We start from the raw sequence: 19,120 nt of genomic DNA, 5'->3' as shown, positions 1-19,120 counted from the left end.
TTATGTTTGTATTTGATATAGTTATGTTTTTCTCATTTTTATTAATTTTATTTAGGAAAATGTGTGTAAAGTGTTTGAATGTTTAAAAAATAAAATAAAATAAAATGTGGTATTTGTAGCCTCATAATCTTGAATACCATGATTGACTGGACCATTTAAATTGACTCAATCGGATTTATGCAATATACAATGTTTATATTTCATGTTAAAATAATTCATAGATTCCTGCAAAATTATAATAATAATAATGCAGGTTTTATTTAATATCACCAACCAAACACTACATTAGTTGTGACTATCAAAAATGCTACTTTATATAATGCAAAAAATTATTAAAATTTAAGCCATCACCTTTTTACTAACATGGCGAATGATCAAACTTTGGAATAAAGTCTCCTTTTATAGTGGATGTGCTTACCTCCAAGCGAGATTTCACAAATTTAAATTAATCAAATTCTAAAATAGATATATCCCGATTACAAAATAAAAGAAATACTTTTACTAGTACACTTCCTCATCCACCACTAATTAATCCCTTTCTCTAGAAGTAAACCAGTTGATCAAAAGGCAAAAAAAATATTTTTAGTTAATTGACTAAAAACACCTATATATGTTTAGAGTCAATAGTTATATAATTGATATTGTGTCTAATAATTGACATAAAATGTGAACATTCCAAGTTTAAAAAGTATCTAGCTAACATATTCAACACTAGATTTGACAAACAAGTACAAATTCTTACTTTTGATATGATTATTACTTGATTTGTGTCAACCATGTCGGTCCTAAAATAAGAAAATGGTTATTTGTTGATATGATTATAAATTATGTGGAATTTGTTAGCTGGCAAAATCCACTTTTAACGAGTGAAGCTATAACGATGATTACAAATTTGACAGAATTTAAAATATTAATAAATTAAAATTTTTGACTCTGCTTCCAATTAATATTATGTAGCAATCAAAATCATTTACCTTTATGAGGCATTCTCATTTTGTGCTCATTGGCTTGTTCCTAATAAAATATGTATGAGATTTAAAAGTTATTTAAATTACTTGACGATATAATCGATATAAGAAGGAGATTCAATTGAACCCCTAACTAAGTTAGGTCCTTATAGCTTGGGTACCAACTAATGTTGTAAGCTCGTGAGTTTCAAGAACTTAAGGGCTTAAAGTAACAAGATATGAAACTTGAGGGAAGAATATATACTTCCTCAATTTATAATTCTTAGACTAATTGGTCTATAGTTTACTATCATTTGATTGTATTTAACTAGTACTTATGTAGTATGCAATTGGTTCAATTCCCACCCCATACACATACTTCCATCCATGGCGGATCTATGTGGGGCTTAGGAGCTCACCTGAACCCCCTTCATCAAAAAATTACACTATATATATAAGGTAAACTTCTGATTTTAAGCGTATATTTATAAAAATGATGAACCCCCTCAACAACTGAAGAGGAGCGTAGCTCACTGGTTAGGGGGATCATTGTTAACCTAAAGGTTCCGAGTTTAATTTTTGCTAATTGCAACTTTTTTCAACCTTTTTTCACTTTGAAAAGGCTGAATGGGCTTAGGTCTTAGGCTTAGAATACCCAATAAAAGGCCTCATTCTTTTTGGACTGAATCTAAAACTGTATTATTTTTGTTTTTTCTTAATTATTTTTGTTTTTATGTTATTTTTTCTCAATTTGTCTTGATTTAAATTTACTAACCACATTTTCTATATATTTTGTCTTTTATTCTTCTTATTTATATTGCTCATTTGATTTCTACATATCTATGTTCTCATGGGCACTAATTCAAAATTCAGAAAAAGTTCAAAAAAGGTAGAATATGCAAAATAAAAGAGAAAATAACACTAGATTTTTTAAAAGCTCAATGGAGTAGGATAATAGTAGGAAGAACCTAAACACAATATGATAATATAAGTTAAATTTAACGATTAAAATTAATATCTTCCTCCCAATTCGCTCGATTTTTCATCTTGTTATTCTTACATATTTACTTCTTTATACTTCGAACCCTAACTCTGCTACTGCTTCCATCCAATGAGAATTAGTTTCGATCATTTCACTTATAATAATTTTAAATTTTTCATTTTTATTTTTACAAATTGACAATATTACTAGCGCAAACTCTCACTCGTATATATACTACTCCACTATAAGAGATTAAGGATTTAAAATAGGAAATCCTAAGCTTATTTATTTAACAAATTGCTAATATTCATCAAATCAAGAAAAGAGAAATGAAAAAAAACGTGATCTTTTGTGGTTACCAAATAAATAAATAAAAAAATTCTATAGTTGTAGAACCATTTTGCTCAAAAAAAATTGTTGGAAAACACAACACAAAATTGTTTAGGCAAATACCTATTTGCCAAAAAAAGAAAAAAATCCGTTCAAAACCCCAAAACTCCAATGTTCAGGGTTCTTCCCTTCACTACAACTGTGTACCCTTGTGCAATTACAGCTCCAAGGTTTCTTTAAATCCACTCAATTTTACCTAAAAGATGAAAAAAAAAGATTCTTGAAAAAAATCATGTTTTTTTTTTTGTTAAATACTGATAAAGATTGGGTTTTTTATGAGTTTTGATCAGATTCAGTGTGGAAAAAACACTCAATTCCACCCAGAAGAAGGATGAGAAAAAAGATTCTTGAAAATTGTGTTTTTTTTTGTTAAATACTGATAAAGATTGGGTTTTTTATGAGTTTTGATCAGATTCAGTGTGGAAAAAACACTCAATTCCACCCAGAAGAAGGATGAGAAAAAAGATTCTTGAAAATTGTGTTTTTTTTTGTTTTTGTGAAATATTGATAAAGATTGTTTTTTTATGAGTTTTGATCAAATTTTGTGTGGAAAATAACACTCAATTGCACCCAGAAGAAGGATGAGAAAAAGATTCTTGAAAACTGTGTTATTTTGGTTTTTGTTTATTGATAAAGATTGATTTTTATGAGTTTTGATCAAATTGTGTGTGGAAAAACCACTCAATTCCACCCAGAAGAAGGATGAGAAAAAAGATTCTTGAAAATTGTGTTTTTTTTTTGTTAAATACTGATAAAGATTGTTCTTTTATGAGTTTAGATTGAAATTTTTGTTGGAAAATTGTAGGTTGGTTGTGAAAATGTCTGCAATGGCCACCAAGAATGCAGGAAGAACAATGGATTCATTAGTAGTGAAGCCTCCAGCACACCCCACTTATGATTTAAAGGGTGTTATTCAACTTGCCCTCTCTGAAGATGCTGGGGATTTAGGTTTGGTTTTAACCTCATTTCTTCTTCTTTTTTTTTGGTGTTATGTTGTCAAATGAGTTGTGCTTGGTTTTTATGTTTGTGGAAATAATAAGCTAATTGTGAACTTTTTGTATAATTGAGAGTTGCTTATGAAGTTTGATTATAGTTTTTTTTTTTTTTTGCGAAGTTCAAGTTTAAACCTTTTTGTGTATACAATTAATTTATAGGTTTTGTGTTCTTAGAAAGCATTAGGGTGGGGTGGGGGACTAATTCGGATTCTTTGTGTTCTTAGTAAGCATACAACATGAAGATCCACATTTCTAAATAATATGTAATCACAGGCACTATCATCAGTGTAATTTGAGTACTGAATTTTAAAATTCTATTTATTAAATCTATTCTTGTGCGAAATGCAGGAGATGTGTCTTGTAAGGCGACAATTCCTGTTGACTTGGAATCCGAAGCTTACTTTATAGCAAAGGAAGATGGGATTGTAGCAGGAATTGCACTTACTGAGATGATATTCGCGGAAGTTGATCCTTCACTAAAGGTATTGATTTTTTCAATTCGGTTGTTGTGGTAACTGGTATTTCTACCTAAATTTATAAAGGGTAATGTTTAATTTTTCCATGTTCTCATTATCAGGTGGAGTGGTTTATAAAGGATGGTGATAAAGTTCATAAAGGCTTGAAATTTGGCAAAGTACAAGGTAAACTAAATGTGAGAAATGCTTAATTACTAATGAGTTTTTGACATGTTAATATACTTTGCCCGACTTTTGTAGGAAAGGCTCACAACATTGTTATAGCTGAGAGGGTGGTTCTCAATTTTATGCAAAGAATGAGTGGAATAGCTACGCTAACTAAGGTGTGTTTGTCCTCGTGTAAGTAGCTCATCATTAATAAAGATCTGGAAATATATTGTCATGAATGGAAATGGTTATTGTCATTGATGAGTTGGTATCAGTATTCCAAGTGTAAGTCTGAGACTGATCAATTGTTCTATGTCTGAAATTACTGAGTTTCGGTGTAGAACATGTGTTGATCCATATTTAGACATTCCTCTGTGATATATAAGCTACCATCGTAGTGAAGCAACTTGCTAAATTCATTGTTTTCGTTTTTCTATGAGAATTAGTCTTGGCCTGTGGTAATTTTTCTCCATCTACCAGAAAGTCAAGATTTCAAGTGTTGCAAACAGATTCCATGTGTTTGTTATAAGACTTGTGAGAATTCACTCTTCTATGACCTTAGATGGTGCCTGAGCTACATAATGGAAACGATTTTACAATCAGTCTATGAGAAAGAGTCCTCTGATTAATACGTAACAAACAATAGTTGCAAATACACACGCAAACACAAAACTATACACATGCCATTTTCTAAACTTCCATAGACGAAAATAAACTAACTAATGTGAGGTTCAACTAAAGCATGTTAGCCAAAGATGTTATGGGGTTAAATTTCTTTCCTCTGTAGAAGTGATTAGAAGAGACTTAACTTTTTTTATATTTGCAGGCAATGGCAGATGCTGCAAACCCTGCTTACATCTTGGAGACTAGGAAGACGGCACCAGGATTACGTTTGGTGGATAAATGGGCGGTAAAGATCTACTCACCAATGTCATCCACTTTGGTAGAGGCTAACATGTATGCTTTATCTTGGCTAATTTTTTACCTGGCTTTAACTAAAGGTATTGATCGGTGGGGGTAAGAACCACAGAATGGGCTTATTTGATATGGTAATGATAAAAGACAATCACATATCTGCTGCTGGAGGTGTCAGCAAAGCTCTAGAATCTGTGGATCAGTATTTGGAGCAAAATAAACTGCAAATGGGGGTTGAGGTTGATCCCATATACCTTTGGATTAAATTCTTCTATATGTTTTTTTTATCTAAGTCGTTACCTTGTAAAGTTATGGTTTGAACATTTGATATGTTTATTTTGACCTGACAGTTCAATTCTATTTTGTTTGGACTCCCCACAAATTGCCAACACACCTGTGTTAGATCCTTAAAAACTACACTACTTTTTGAGGAAACATACACCCGGCAACTAGTTTGGGATTGAAGCGTGATTGATTGATTGATATTGTGCAGTCTTAAACAAAACTAAGTTATCTAATAGGCCACTGATCCCCCTCCCCCTCCCTCTTTTCCACTCCCCCAAAGACCAAATTAGCAAGTAGGTTGCATCGTGCAAATTGTCTGATTTATGACACTCAAATTCACGTTATGGTATTTGGAGATAGAGTCACGAGCCTTTAAAATATGTTCAATTTGTGGTAATTCTTGGCAGAGCTCTAAACCTTTTTTCCTATCCAACAGGTTGAAACCAGGACGCTTGCAGAAGTACATGAGGTTCTAGAATATGCATCTCAAACGAAAACTTCATTGACTAGGATAATGCTGGACAATATGGTTATTCCATTATCTAACGGGGATGTTGAGGTATCCATGCTTAAGGAGGCTGTAGATTTGATTAAGGGGAAGTTTGAGACCGAGGTAACACTTGATTTCATTTTCATTTTTTGACTGCTTCACACAAATGTCAGCATATAGAAGATTAATGTGATGCAATGCCTTGACTTTTCTCAGTTGTAAGATATTCATTATTGGTCACATGTGAATTTTCTAAAGGCAAGATACAAAGTATTGTTTTCTTATTTTCTCTTAGCCATATCGTATTGTCGTAGACACAATGCAAGAAATGAAGCAATTGGACACCTGGTATATTCCTCCAAATAGTTTAAGTATCATCTGGTTTATCTAGATCAACACTTCGCCTCAGCACTGTGATCTAACGAGTGCACTCATTCTGACTAAATTCTTAAAGTCAAAAGGAACGTAAAAGAAACCTTCAGACTAAAAGGCGGGGACTTTTTTACCTAATGGAGAGTTGAAAGGAAGCAAGAACATATCATGTCACTTTTATCTGCTTTAAATGAAGACATTTAAGCCCGATATATAGCCTGGTTCTGATACTGGCAAAAAGACGAGTATAGATTGTTACTTGCCCCTATTGTTCCTTCATGCACCAAAGTCTTCATGTCATTTTGCTAGATCCTTTTTATCAATTTAAACATGTAAAGAGCATAGCAGTCGCATGGAAGCTCGATCTTATGATAAAACCTCCATTCACAACTCACAATATAGCACTGTTTGGCTTTCCTGTTTATCATTTTTGTGAAGTATATCTTGTGATGGCATGATGTTTTGGCTATAATTGTGGCAGGCTTCAGGAAATGTTACCCTTGAAACAGTGCACGCAATTGGGCAAACTGGTGTTACCTACATTTCGAGGTATGCATTTCACTCTTTCTGTTTCAGAAGATACATGGATCACTAGAATACTTGAGGGATTAAGTTGTGGACCTCTCGATTATTTCTAATGATTAACAAAATCTTCACTTATAAAGCATAATTTCCTTGGATTGAATTCTAAAATTTATTGGAATATTAGGCTGCTGTATCTCTCTTTTAAGGAGTGGATTTCATATTAGTATTCAAATGGAAACATGATATGTGAGGATTCATATAGCCGACCTCAACTCGAGACGTAGTTTGTTGTTTGGATATCATACCGGAGAAAGTCTTAATTTTTGTTCCATCCGTAATCTATCTTTCTTTTTAGTCGCATTTGTAGTAGGCACACGAAGGTTTGTTATGATACTTATATCTTACATTTTTGAATGTTTGCAGCGGTGCCTTAACGCATTCTGTGAAAGCACTTGACATTTCTCTGAAAATCGACACAGAGCTCGCCCTTGAAGTTGGACGACGTACAAAACGAGCATGACCAACATTTACAGTTTGTTGTAGACTCAAAAGAGTAGAAGCAGCAGTATAGCACAAAGTACAAATAAGATTCATTATACTAATTCAAAGTACCACTGTTCAACCAAACAAAAAGATAATAGTTTCTGGAATATCATGATGGCTTTCTTCCAATGTTACTGTTTTTGAGTTGGTATCTTTACCTATTACTTGCTGTCATATTTCATAAACTTGATACAATGAAGAAACTTGATTTATAAGCTTGGTGTAAGGTTGCTCTTCTATCGGAAACAGACTTTCTACCTCTTTAAGGTAGGGATATGTAAAGTTGTGTTGTTCATTTATAGCTCTTTTCCATCCACTGAAATATTCAATGCACTGTATGTTTAGAATCAAGATGAAGGAGAAACAGATGGCGCAAAAATCAAACGAAGAATAGGAAGCAAGAAAGTAAACCATGGCTAGGAAAAATTGATTCATACATTGTCTACTTTGTAGATTTTACATTGGCCTGTACTTCAAGCTGGAAACCTTAATGTTAAAACAAGAATGCCTAAACTTTTAACCTTAACAGTAAAACAATGTAAACGACGAGAAAATGGGAAAACTTGATCTGAAGAATTACAACACTTGCTTCTTCAATTTCTATAAGCAATTCCCTCAAGGGAAGTGATAAGAGCCAAAAAAAGAATCAAATGCAAATGCAAGGAAAGGGTAAGAAAGAACAGTCCAGTGAACAAAACTGATCATGCTGCTGCCTTCTTTCTAACGAAACGTTCTAAAGATTTTGGAAGCTGAGTTTCCTCGGTGGGTTTCCTCTTATTCGTGTGTTGCTCCAAGAAAGGTTTCTTAGCTTTTTCAACAGCTTCTTGCTTCTTCTTTGCAATCCTACTTGGCTTGCTTCTACCTTTTGTTTTCTTCTTCATATGAATATTTTTAGCTTCCTCGATAGCAGCTTCCATTTCTGCTTCTCTATCCTCCTTTGATGGCTTTTCCTTCTTCCTTTCTGGTCGCACTGAACCAATCTTTGTTGGATCCAACATGATAGTCTCTGGAGGGAGTTTATCAAGAAGAGTGCGGATTTCCTTCTCTCGTCTTTGTTTAGATGTTTCAAATGGATTTGCCACCCAAGAATCAAAGTTGGGTTCTCCAGATCCTGGAATTAAGATAGAAGACCAACCCATCGAGTGTCCTATGCCTAGAACATCTTCGTATGGTCTGAATGTCACCTTCTTTACTTGGTATCCTTTTGCAACAGAGTGGGTCATATAACGGCTATAATTCTGGGATCCAGAAAGATCTCCATAAACTTGTACAAAAGATCCGGTTGCAGTAGCAAGTAAACCTTTTTGACTAAAATCCAAGGACTTGCAGTGACCTGGTAATGTTTGTAGAACCTCAAACTTCCTCAAATCCCAAATCTTTATCTTCTTCTCCATACCAGCAGTTGCCATTAGATGTCCATTAGGATGGAATGCCAGAGCTGTGACTGGTCCAGGATGACAAAGCATCTTCACAAGGGGTGCAGCACTTGTAGGCTTCCACATACTGACCGTGCCACCGGAATGGCCCACAGCAACCACACCGTTGAAGGGATTTACTTGCATGACATCAGTACGACCCAAGCCAGTTCGAACATTAGCTACCATCTGTCCAGTGGTAACATCCTGATAATGCAGCTGACCAAATTTGTTTATAGAAGCCAAAAGGAAGTGATTCCTTAAAAACTGAAGCTTTAGCACAGCACCATGTTCCTGGAATTTAAGAAAGATAATACGGTAACTCCATTTGTACTTGCTAAATGGTTAAAAACCTAAGCAATAGGGAAATGCAAAAGATAAGCATGCATTTGTTTCGACAATAGCATCCTGAAATAACAACCACATGGAATCCATACAAATTTTCTTTTCTAAGGCAGCAAACTATAAAAGGTAATTGTTTTGTTATAAAGGTTGTTTTCCTATAAGAACAATTCCCTTTTCTTTGATGCAAAAAGACAGCAATGAAAGTGAAGTTTCTTGCAACTGCTCAAAGGAACAGAAGACATGCACTGTGAAGAGTTTTATCTTTAAGACGAAGAAGAGTTTAGAAGAACAAGAAACAAGTACTAAGTAAACACAGAATAGCTGACACCTTCCCCTTTCAACCATTACCATAGTATAAAAAAAGTGCAAAATAATGCACCAGCTGAATACTCGTGGAAAATTGGAGGTATTAGAAAGGCACACATACTATAGAACACAAGTTGTAACAACTACACATGTAATGATCTAACTGTCTAGACAACATAAGGCACACGGCATTTACAGATCAAACTAACCTTCATGCAGTGGAGCTCCGTGCCTTCTCTATTGTATATATACGGGTACCTGTGACATGGCAGACATTTAGGTTCACCAAACAAAATCTGCCAAATTTGTGATGGACACTAATTAAAGGATGAATTCTATGAATTGAAAGAATGTTGGAACGTGGGACATGCACAAAATTGCTGACGAAATTATTGAGCTTCGCAGAGGATCCAGCAGTAAAATTCAAGTGGACACAAAGAGAGAAGGAAATGCTAAAACAAGTTCATCTGAAAGTCATCTTTTCATATCCAGATTCAAACCAATTCTGAGATCCATGTGAATATTTAAGAAGAGCATAGGAACTTATTTAATCTCTATACCCGGTGAAACATAACCAAAGGAATAGAGGGCCTTTGAAACCCTTCTTATAACACATTACAATCAAGAAATTTGGACATAAAATGAGTCTTACTTCTTCTGAGCAGCAGCGAAAAACAGTTCATTATGCAAGAATACTACATCACGCACTGTTTCCCTGACCTGCAATAGAAACATAAGCAATAAGCATACCTGAGCCTCAGAAACTGGTGAGGAACCACATAATGCAAATGTAATACAAGATGGGTTTTTCTTTTCTATTTGAAAAAAAAAATGCCAATGGAATACAAGACTTCATTTCAATGATGTTGTGTTATAGGATAAAATGATGCTAACACTTCTTCTCGATAAACTAAGTTTGATATGTGATTATGAAATTAATGAAACTAAACTGTCTAGCTGCAAGCTAAGAATACCCCATGTTAAACGGACTATTAAGTGTGACAGACATCCTTGAAACCTCTCAAAGTAAGATCCTTGACCCCTTTATGAAGTATAACAATAACATCAATATGCTAGCTTTATATAATCTTTTTCGAGAATAAATCAAAGAACAATAAATACCTGTAGTTCTTTAATGGCGCTCATGTTTTTCATATCTACAATAGCAATGTGACCCTTGCGTCCAGCTGCAGCCATGTAGCGACCGCTAGGGGTGAATTCAAGAGTGTAAGGACCAAAATCTGCAAAATGCAAGTCAACTGATGTGAAACAGTGAAACTACATTAAACCATAATCTATGGAAGCATAAAAAAGTAAATGACAGACAGGAGACACAGAAAGGACTTGACTTGAAAGCTATTGAAAGATGGAAATTTTAAAAACCTCCCATAGCATGTTATGAATCTCACCCCAACACAGTTCCCATTGCCAAAGACTGTTAAGGACTGTTCATCAACAACCTATGCATAAGTCCGTGCATATAGCCCCCACAAGCAAAATAAGGTTTGATGACAAAACCTAGGCATCATATTCGACCATCTAAGTGAAGTTTGTATTGAGAGGACATATGAATCACTTTATCATCAAAAGTTAATAAGATGGATGATGCAGACTAATCATCGAATATCCGTACTGGTTAAATATCAAGCACAAAAAAAAATGAGGAGATGATTCAAAGGTAGGGGAAGAACTGAAAATAAACAAACAGAAGAATACCACCACCACTTATTTGAGACAACTGAGTATGAAATGAAGTATATAGCATGAATACTTCAGACCAAACATTTCATAACTATTTCAAAATTCTTTGATAAAGTAAAATAAGTAAGGTTTTCATCTTCATCGGCTTCCATTAGTGAGGCTTTTACTAAGATTCAAAGAATTGTCTGAGGAAAATCTCAGATGTAACGATGAGAATTGACTTAAAGCAGTTACAGTTGCTAGGGATGAAGCATATAACGTTTCACTACTCTGCTTGCAAGTTTAAATGGATAAACATGCAGGACATGACAAAATTCCATGATCATCAAAATGAAAATGAAACAAAGACCAGCAACTTTGCATTTTTTTCAGTAGTTATATATATGCAAAATCTTCCAAAGTCTTAACCTGGTAAGACAATATCAAATTGTTTCCTAGAGCTCAAAATGTCAACTTCACTGGCAATTGCATCCTGCTTTATTCTCCATGTCTTCTCAATACCATCACCCTCTAGATAACCACCCTCACTTGGCATAAGCCACTGACAAAAGCAGAAGAGTTAGAGATTCAAACAAATCTCGGTGACAGGCATAAAATTGTACGCAGTTGATAAAATAAATTTCAAGTGGTTAACAGAGGCAACATAATATATGCTATTTGACCTAGGTTTTCTGCAATTAAGTTTAATGAAAAATACAACCAATAGAAAGAGAACAATCTGGTGCAGGTGGGTGGGTCCATTGGGGTGGAAGGAGGAAGCAGTAAGGGCAGTAGAATACATCTACTAGTTACAACGTGAGAAACAAAATAGTGATATGCTTCACCAATATTATGTAGATGCCTAGAAAATTAAGCTAAACTATCAGAACATAGTCTAGACACCTTCTCAGCCTTCGCAGCAGCTGCTGCAGATTTTCCAAATAACTCTTCTTGCACAACAAGCTGACCCTGTAATTTTTTATCTTTCAAATCCTGCAATTATTAGAAGTAGCTCTTTAGCATATGATCATCAAGGAAAAGAAAAAATAACCGGAATCAAAGTTAAAGTTAAAAGAAAGTTTAGAAATCTTAACAAACTTCAGTACCTTCAAACTCGCTCCTTCGCCTCTAAGGTATTTCTTTTTCTTCATATCCATCTCTTCAGAAATGACCTGCCAATCAAGATATCGAAAAGAATCACTAGGCAGTTGAGTAAGATTAAGAAAGCAAATGATCAAGTCCTAAAGCTTTATATTCATATTGATGTGCTTGATACTTCTAATCAAGAAATCTTGGATCTAATAACCAATTGTAATCCTTTTGATCCTATAACTATTTCGTTTCACAAACACCATGTTAAGCAAAAAAAAAAGAAAACCTTTTCCCAGGACAGAACACCTAACCCCACCTTATATTATCACTAGGAAATAACAGATGTAACTGGATAAAACCATAAGAGCAAATTTTCCCACCTTGAATTACTCTGAACAAAGATAAAATTTACCACATGAAATCCACGTGTTAGCGTGGTGGACAGAGCAAACTTGTAGGAACAGATCATTAAGTTTCAACATGCCATAGCTCAAGTTTCTAACACTAAGGTCCAATACTATTGTAACGAAAGCAAAGTCCAGAAACATACTAAAACACGGAACAAATTTCCTCTTCTCAAAATAAGCATAAAGCGAACAAAACAGAACAATTCTATGTTGATAATGATCATAATTCATAACCACCATAAATAACCCATAGTTTAGCCCATTCTAACTACTATTTCCTAAAATTCAAAATTGTATCAGTTTCCTTCTAATTACCTCTCGACATTAGCTAAAAGCTGGCTATTTTACACACAACCCACTCACAGATTCTGATGAAGGAACTCATTCCACTACTTCTAACATTCAAATTAGCTCGGTTAGTTAGAATGCAAGCAAGAATACAAATTACACACCAAACCCCTTAAAAGAAGAACTGTATTAGCTAACTATCCGCCGCGTTTAATCAATAACAACATCTCATTCATCCAATGCAGATATCAAAAGAACAAAAGATACAGAAATTATAATTGTATTAAGTTGCCAAGAACAAATTTTTCTAACACTTAATTCAAAAAAATCAACTTTCTCAGCTACCCTTTACGCCATTTTGTCTGTAAATTTGAAAAGTAGTATAAAAAAAAGAACCATCTCATCTGTAGCAGGAATACTCTCCGTATTGTCCACCTTCACCACCATCTTCGCTCTTGAAAATTTCCTCCGACGCTATGTGAAGGGAAAATAAATTAGTTGAGATTACGGTGGAGCTCCGCCGTCGAAGAACCGCCGGAAATTGACGACCACAAGGGTTTAGGGTTTTAGGTTTTAGGGAGTAAAGGGTATAAACTACTGGTACTAGTAATAATAAAACAGGAAATAAAATAATATAAACCAAACAAGCCCTTAACGTTCTTCACATAACACTTTTGTCCTTATACTTCTAATTATACCTCTTAACTATCTTTTTTTTTTTTTTAATCTGAAGTGATCTATCGAACTATACTGTATAGTTTTTCTTAGCGATTAATGCTTTCATGATACTGTTGTGATGTGGTAAATTTTCGATGAGAAAATTGTATATAATAGCAAATTATTAATTCAAATTAAATGCTATAAATATAGTTTGATTTAGTTGTACCCCATAGCAAATTGTTGCTATTTCGCCTCTCTCCTGGTGAATCTCACTCGCCACTCTCGCTTTTTATATAAACGCAAATGTATAAAATGTGTTTGTGTTTGTATAAAGCGAGAGAAAATTGTATATATACATATATTTTCGTTCCCAGATCTCGTTCGCCACTCTCCCAAATCTCGCTCGCTCACTCGTCTCTCACTTTATACAAATGTATAAAATGCGTTTGTGTTTGTATAAAGCGAGAGAAAATTGTATATATACATATATTTCCGTTCCCCTCTCTCCCCTATCCCAAATCTCGCTCGCCACTCCCTCAGATCTCGCTCGCTCACTCGCCTCTCTCACTTTATACAACACAAATGTAATACATTTGTGTTTGTATAAAGCGAGAGAAAATTGTATATACAAATACAAATGCGTATATTTTCGTCCTATACACTTGTGATTATACAAATACGATCTTCCCCTGCCCCAGTTTTCTTTTGTCTTTCTCTCTTTCTCGCTTTATACAAACACAGATTATACAATTGATCTTTTGTATATGTATATTGTATACCAAAGCAGATTATACAACTGCTTTCTTTTTTATATGTATAGCGAAATTATACAACAGTTTTCTTTTGTATATGTATAGCGAAATATACATATTTATGTTTGCTATGGAGCGCAATTATGCAAACTATAACTATAGCATACAAATATGATTTTTGTGTTTGCTATATGTGAAAGTTGCTCATTTTCAAAACTATGCTCCTATCTCAGGAACTCGAGCAAATAGTATACACTGTATCATATAACTTCGTCATGTATACTGATTGATATAATAATTACGATAAACAAATTAAGCATATGATTATGAAAAATAACTATTCAATATATATCCTACTAATGTGTGTTTACACCTTTATTTATAAAAATAACATTTTGGACTTGACTTTTGTCAATTTTTGGGTATTTTAACTATTAAAATACTAGCATAATTGCTATCATGTTAACTTCTACAAAAGTGTATCTCATCGATTTAATTATGATGGCCCAATAGATGAATAGGTTGGTCCATTTTTAGTCCATTACATATTTGATGTTTCAATAAAAAGCTAATCAACTTTTAGTGCATCACATGGGCTGATCTTGCAAATTTTGCTTTCAATAATTGAGTTGCTTTTAATTCAATGTTCAATTTGTAAAATTCAGTAAAATATTAGTAGAAGATACTAAGCTAGATTAAGTAGATAAATTTGATGAAACAAAAGTATTTGGGTTCTGTATTGTTTTTTTTTAATTCTTGCATAAAGTATTTTGTCGATTACAACATCCTTCATTTATGAGTGTCTTGATATCCATCGGGGTTAAGTTTTCCTTCTTTATAGTAGTATTGTGACATTTGAAATTGCTTGTCTTGATCGAGTCATTAAGGAAGGAGCTAACATAAAAAAAATTACACAATCAGTGGAGTTTAATTATTATAATATGTTGGTTACTATTTTTAGTAGGTTATCAATTGACGCTTGTCATAAAAATCTAGTTGCACGAGTAACAATAAAAATATCGACATGTAACTAGAAAATCACAAATTAAGTCGTGAAAATTAAACAACTTCTTGTAAAAATGTCATATACAGTTTCATATAATCGACACAATATGATATGACCTTTCTTGAAATAACGCATAAAGCAAAAAACTTAATAGATCAAATTGTCATTCTTACGTTATAAAACAGATTGATCGTATAAAAATTATTTACACAATATATAAAACTTAAACTCTTACAAAATTGAGTGCATATTTATTAGAAAAAATAAAAGGAACTCTAAGCTAAGATTATTCTTGTGACTTATTCACCAAAATTAGGCTGCTACAAATCTATTTTTTCTTTAGTAAAACTTTTTCTAATAGTCAAAAAAACTCAAATTTGCCACCTACCCATTAAAATCAAAGATCTATGCTATTAAAATTCCTTTTTTGGCTGTTTTTTTCCCTATTAATGTTCTTCTCTTCTTTCTTTTTTTTCATGGGACCAACATTTACATCTAAGTCGATTGAGAAATATACCAACTAATGAAAAAGAAATATATTTCCAAAATTGGCAAATAAGTATAGGAAAATGAAATGACTTATAGCTTTATTTGAGTCCCTTTTCTGAAAAGTCAAAATCATGAAACAAAATTGTAGACCACCACTTTACTTTATGTAAATGTATAATAATAATAATTTAAAGAAGTGATATTAATTTTTTTTATAATATATAAATATGTCATGTCTCAACTGATATTTATGTTCTTCAATTTTGAATATGCACACATAGGCACGTAAATTTGTATAAAATTAAATAGGTAGACACATGTGTCATACGTGACATAATACACATAGAACACGATGTAGGACACAATAATTGACCACGTACGATGCCACACGAGACACATATATTTATTCATTCAATTTTATACAAATTTAAATATCTATTTGTGTATATTCAAAACTGAAAGAAATAAATTAAAACAGAAGCCAAATTAAAAAGACACATCTATCTATTGTACCTTAATTTTTTTAATTACATTCATTTTACTTATTATCTATATATAGACTTAGATTTAGATTCCAAGCAAACTAAGGATAAGTTTTTTACCCAATTAATTTCTTGGATGGAATCATTAGATTTAGAGGATAAAATTCAATCTTCTATGAGCACTAGAAAGAAATCCACTACAACTTTATATTTGTTAATTAAAGCATTTAGTCAACAAGTCAAATGATTGCTACAAATTGGGCAACTTACTTTTGTCTTAAAATGGTTAAACTCTATTTAAATTTTACTACACATTATTAAAAAAAAATTAGCAATGAATAATTTTTGTCGCTAAACAATAAAAATCTATCACTAATCCTTTAATGATATATAAAAAATTATATTAGTTACAGACTATTTAGAATCAAATTAATCAGTTCTATAGACTTTTCTTTCCTTTAAATAAATTTACTTTAAATATTGGCTCTAATAAATGTAGGTGGGTGCTTGCTGGTGGATCTAAAAAAGTCATTTGATTTGCAAATTCTTAGATACACCTAAAAAAAAAAGTTATTGAAATGAGAAATTATAATAAATACCCTAATACACCCACATGGGAATATTTGACCAAACAAGATAACTTGCCCATGCTTAATGAAATAAAATAATTCTATGTATGGGCAGAGAAAGAGGAAAAAAGTTGAAAAGTAAAGAAAAAGAAATGAAAATGTTGAAAATAATAATTCAAAAGGCTTGTATTAGGATGACTTAGATATATTTCTTAATCAAATAAACCAGTTCACATAATGTATTTTTATATGATTACTCTAATCATTCTATTTCATGTGACACGATTCTAAATATGAAAATCAAAATATTTAACTTTTAATAAGAATTTGTATATACATTTTTTTAAAGTTTTTGAAACTAAGTTATTTTAAAAAATATTATAAGTCGTAATAATTATAATTCATAATATTTTTAAATATGGTAAGAAAAATCTCGTTGAACCCCCAAATAGTGATGTTTTACTACATAAATCGTAAAAACAAGAATACTGCTTAATAATAGTTTCTAAATAATACTTCATCCATCTCAATTCAATGTAATATTTTAAAATAGTTATTTTAAATTATACATCATTTAAAAGTTGAAGACAAACATCTCAATCATAGAATAATATTATAGAGATGATATATAAACAAAGTACTTATTTAACAAAGAAAAATTATATTATAAGACACAATAAGAATAAAATAATCAAAACTTCATTCAAATTGATACTTTAATAAGAAATATATAAAAATGAAACACGATAAATAATTTGAAATAACAGGTCAAATGCATAGTTATTTAGGGTTGTGGAGGGCGTGGGGTTTCAATTCACGAGGAAGCAGGAATTTAGTAAGGCTATTTGAAGACATTAAAAAGAATAAATGTACTTTAATAGGACCCATTTGTAACACTAAATTGACAAAACATATAATATAAAATAACTTGTAGAAAAAAAAAAAAGTTACACAAAATACCAATGTCCTCCACATGGTAATGAGTCATGAATGATCATGAAGATAGAGAATTTTATTTGTGCCCTAATTTTAGTGTTCAAAGAATGTGGAGTTTCATGGGGTAGGGAGAAATCTTCTCTTATCCTTTTTATGTTTCTCATCGTATCGAGATAAATTTATGCGTATTTTAATTGATCAAAATTTATTATTCTTTTTTATAATAATTATGTCAAGACTAACTTGCGTTTACTTCGATTATTTAGCTATATGTATAATCTCTTAGTAGAAATATTAATAACTCGATAATATTTTCAATCAACTTGCACGTCCATCAAATATCTTTCTCGCAAAAATACTTGTTACTATATCTATTAGCAAAGATATATATAAGTAATTTAACAATATTCCAAATAAGTTTATATGCATTTTGATTATTCTATCAGTTATCTAGATATATCGAATATGATGTGCCAAGAAAATTATCTAATATTTTGTATATAATACAATTGGAACCCTAATGTTTAAGATTTACACTAATCACTTTATTGACCAAAGACCATTTTGCCAAAAATATATCCATTCAATTCCTTAGTTGTAATGACATGAAATGTTGAAGAAATGATGTGTAACCTTTTTTTGTTTGTATAAATAAAACTTTTTGTGGGGTGCTCACCTTAGCTTACACCTAACCTCCTAGAATCCTAAGCAATATATTTGATTTTATACTTCTCAACTCAAATCCTAACAAAAAGTAAGAAACAAATTGACAACTTCCAAGTTATTTTGTGAAAGAGAAAAAAATGCACAAAGGGGTTGGAATCCCACAAGTTATGTCACCCAAACAAATATAGTGAAAATGAAGTGGATCGAGATTAATGAAATCTCAGTTTTAAGTTTTAGCAGAGATAAAAAAAATACTTTATTCAAATTAATAAATAGAGTTATTCGATATTGATCATGCTACTGGTGAATGATGATAAATACATATTAGTCTAGATATATTCAAAATGATTCGAACACTACGATTATATAAAAATAAATTTGTGAAATTAAGGAAATTTTTTTATGAATTATTAATCAAGAAAACCCCAAGAGGAAAAAGAGTACAAGAAAAGGGGCAAGAAATAGAAGGGAAAAAAAATAGGAAAAGGACACATAAAAGGAAATTTGGAAGAGAGCACACATAACTTGACAGTTGACACACAAATGTCTTCTCACCAAACCGAAAGCCTAAGTTAAAAGCTAATCCTAAAAACAATCATGATATATCAATATGACTTTATGTTATATTCAATGTACGAAATATAAAATGTTTCGTTGAAATGTTATACATAAATGATATTGAGTTATCATGGTTTTGAAGTTACATATGAACAAAGAAAAAATAAATATATATCAGAATAATGAAATATAAGTCATGATAAGTCGATTTTCACAACTATATTCAATGAAGCTAACTATAATGTGTATATCTCAATTCTCATATATTGACCTTTAATTAATTGAAAGGTAGACAAAACGATAAAACTTCATTCTATATTCAACAACGTTAACTATGATATTCGTATATCTCATATGCACATTGACCTTTAATTAGTTGAAAGGTAGACAAATCGATAAAAC

At 32.1% G+C, this 19,120-nt stretch overlaps 2 protein-coding genes across 3 annotated transcripts; one reads left to right on the top strand and one right to left on the bottom strand.

Annotated features, from left to right (window-relative positions):
- The first annotated feature begins 2,318 nt into the window (after positions 1-2,318).
- LOC102580830 (nicotinate-nucleotide pyrophosphorylase [carboxylating], chloroplastic) lies at positions 2,319-7,304 on the top strand. Its single transcript, XM_006344169.2, has 10 exons — positions 2,319-2,489; positions 3,125-3,267; positions 3,663-3,796; positions 3,892-3,955; positions 4,031-4,113; positions 4,764-4,847; positions 4,939-5,091; positions 5,574-5,750; positions 6,481-6,548; positions 6,948-7,304. The coding sequence occupies exons 1-10, from the start codon at positions 2,431-2,433 to the stop codon at positions 7,042-7,044; spliced, it is 1,062 nt and encodes a 353-aa protein (XP_006344231.1). The 5' UTR covers positions 2,319-2,430; the 3' UTR covers positions 7,045-7,304.
- Positions 7,305-7,458: 154 nt separating this feature from the next.
- LOC102580260 (probable U3 small nucleolar RNA-associated protein 7) lies at positions 7,459-13,208 on the bottom strand. 2 transcript variants are annotated; one of them, XM_006344167.2, is made up of 8 exons: positions 12,997-13,208; positions 11,920-11,985; positions 11,717-11,806; positions 11,243-11,375; positions 10,256-10,374; positions 9,786-9,853; positions 9,343-9,391; positions 7,459-8,776 (listed from the first exon to the last, which is right to left on the bottom strand). In XM_006344167.2, the coding sequence occupies exons 1-8, from the start codon at positions 13,045-13,047 to the stop codon at positions 7,769-7,771; spliced, it is 1,584 nt and encodes a 527-aa protein (XP_006344229.1). In that variant the 5' UTR covers positions 13,048-13,208; the 3' UTR covers positions 7,459-7,768. The 2 variants fall into 2 exon arrangements, with proteins under 2 accessions (XP_006344229.1, XP_006344230.1); XM_006344168.2 differs by having other exon boundaries at positions 13,000-13,207.
- Between the last annotated feature and the right edge of the window lie 5,912 nt (positions 13,209-19,120).

Source organism: Solanum tuberosum, unplaced genomic scaffold (genome assembly GCF_000226075.1).
Source record: "Solanum tuberosum cultivar DM 1-3 516 R44 unplaced genomic scaffold, SolTub_3.0 scf00051, whole genome shotgun sequence".
Lineage (NCBI taxonomy): Eukaryota > Viridiplantae > Streptophyta > Magnoliopsida > Solanales > Solanaceae > Solanum > Solanum tuberosum.
This window is presented reverse-complemented; position numbering and strand designations above follow the sequence as displayed.

Excerpts from the sequence above, each read along its gene's own strand:
- LOC102580830 (XM_006344169.2), top strand. The coding sequence starts at position 2,431 with ATGTTCAGGGTTCTTCCCTTCACTACAACTGTGTACCCTTGTGCAATT. Across the intron at positions 3,956-4,030 it reads GAAATTTGGCAAAGTACAAG|GAAAGGCTCACAACATTGTT; the intron begins GTAAACTAAATG and ends CGACTTTTGTAG. Across the intron at positions 5,751-6,480 it reads AGGGGAAGTTTGAGACCGAG|GCTTCAGGAAATGTTACCCT; the intron begins GTAACACTTGAT and ends TAATTGTGGCAG.
- LOC102580260 (XM_006344167.2), bottom strand. The coding sequence starts at position 13,047 with ATGGTGGTGAAGGTGGACAATACGGAGAGTATTCCTGCTACAGATGAG. Across the intron at positions 11,986-12,996 it reads TTCCTGCTACAGATGAGATG|GTCATTTCTGAAGAGATGGA; the intron begins GTTCTTTTTTTT and ends CTTGATTGGCAG. Across the intron at positions 11,807-11,919 it reads GCGAAGGAGCGAGTTTGAAG|GATTTGAAAGATAAAAAATT; the intron begins GTACTGAAGTTT and ends TAATAATTGCAG.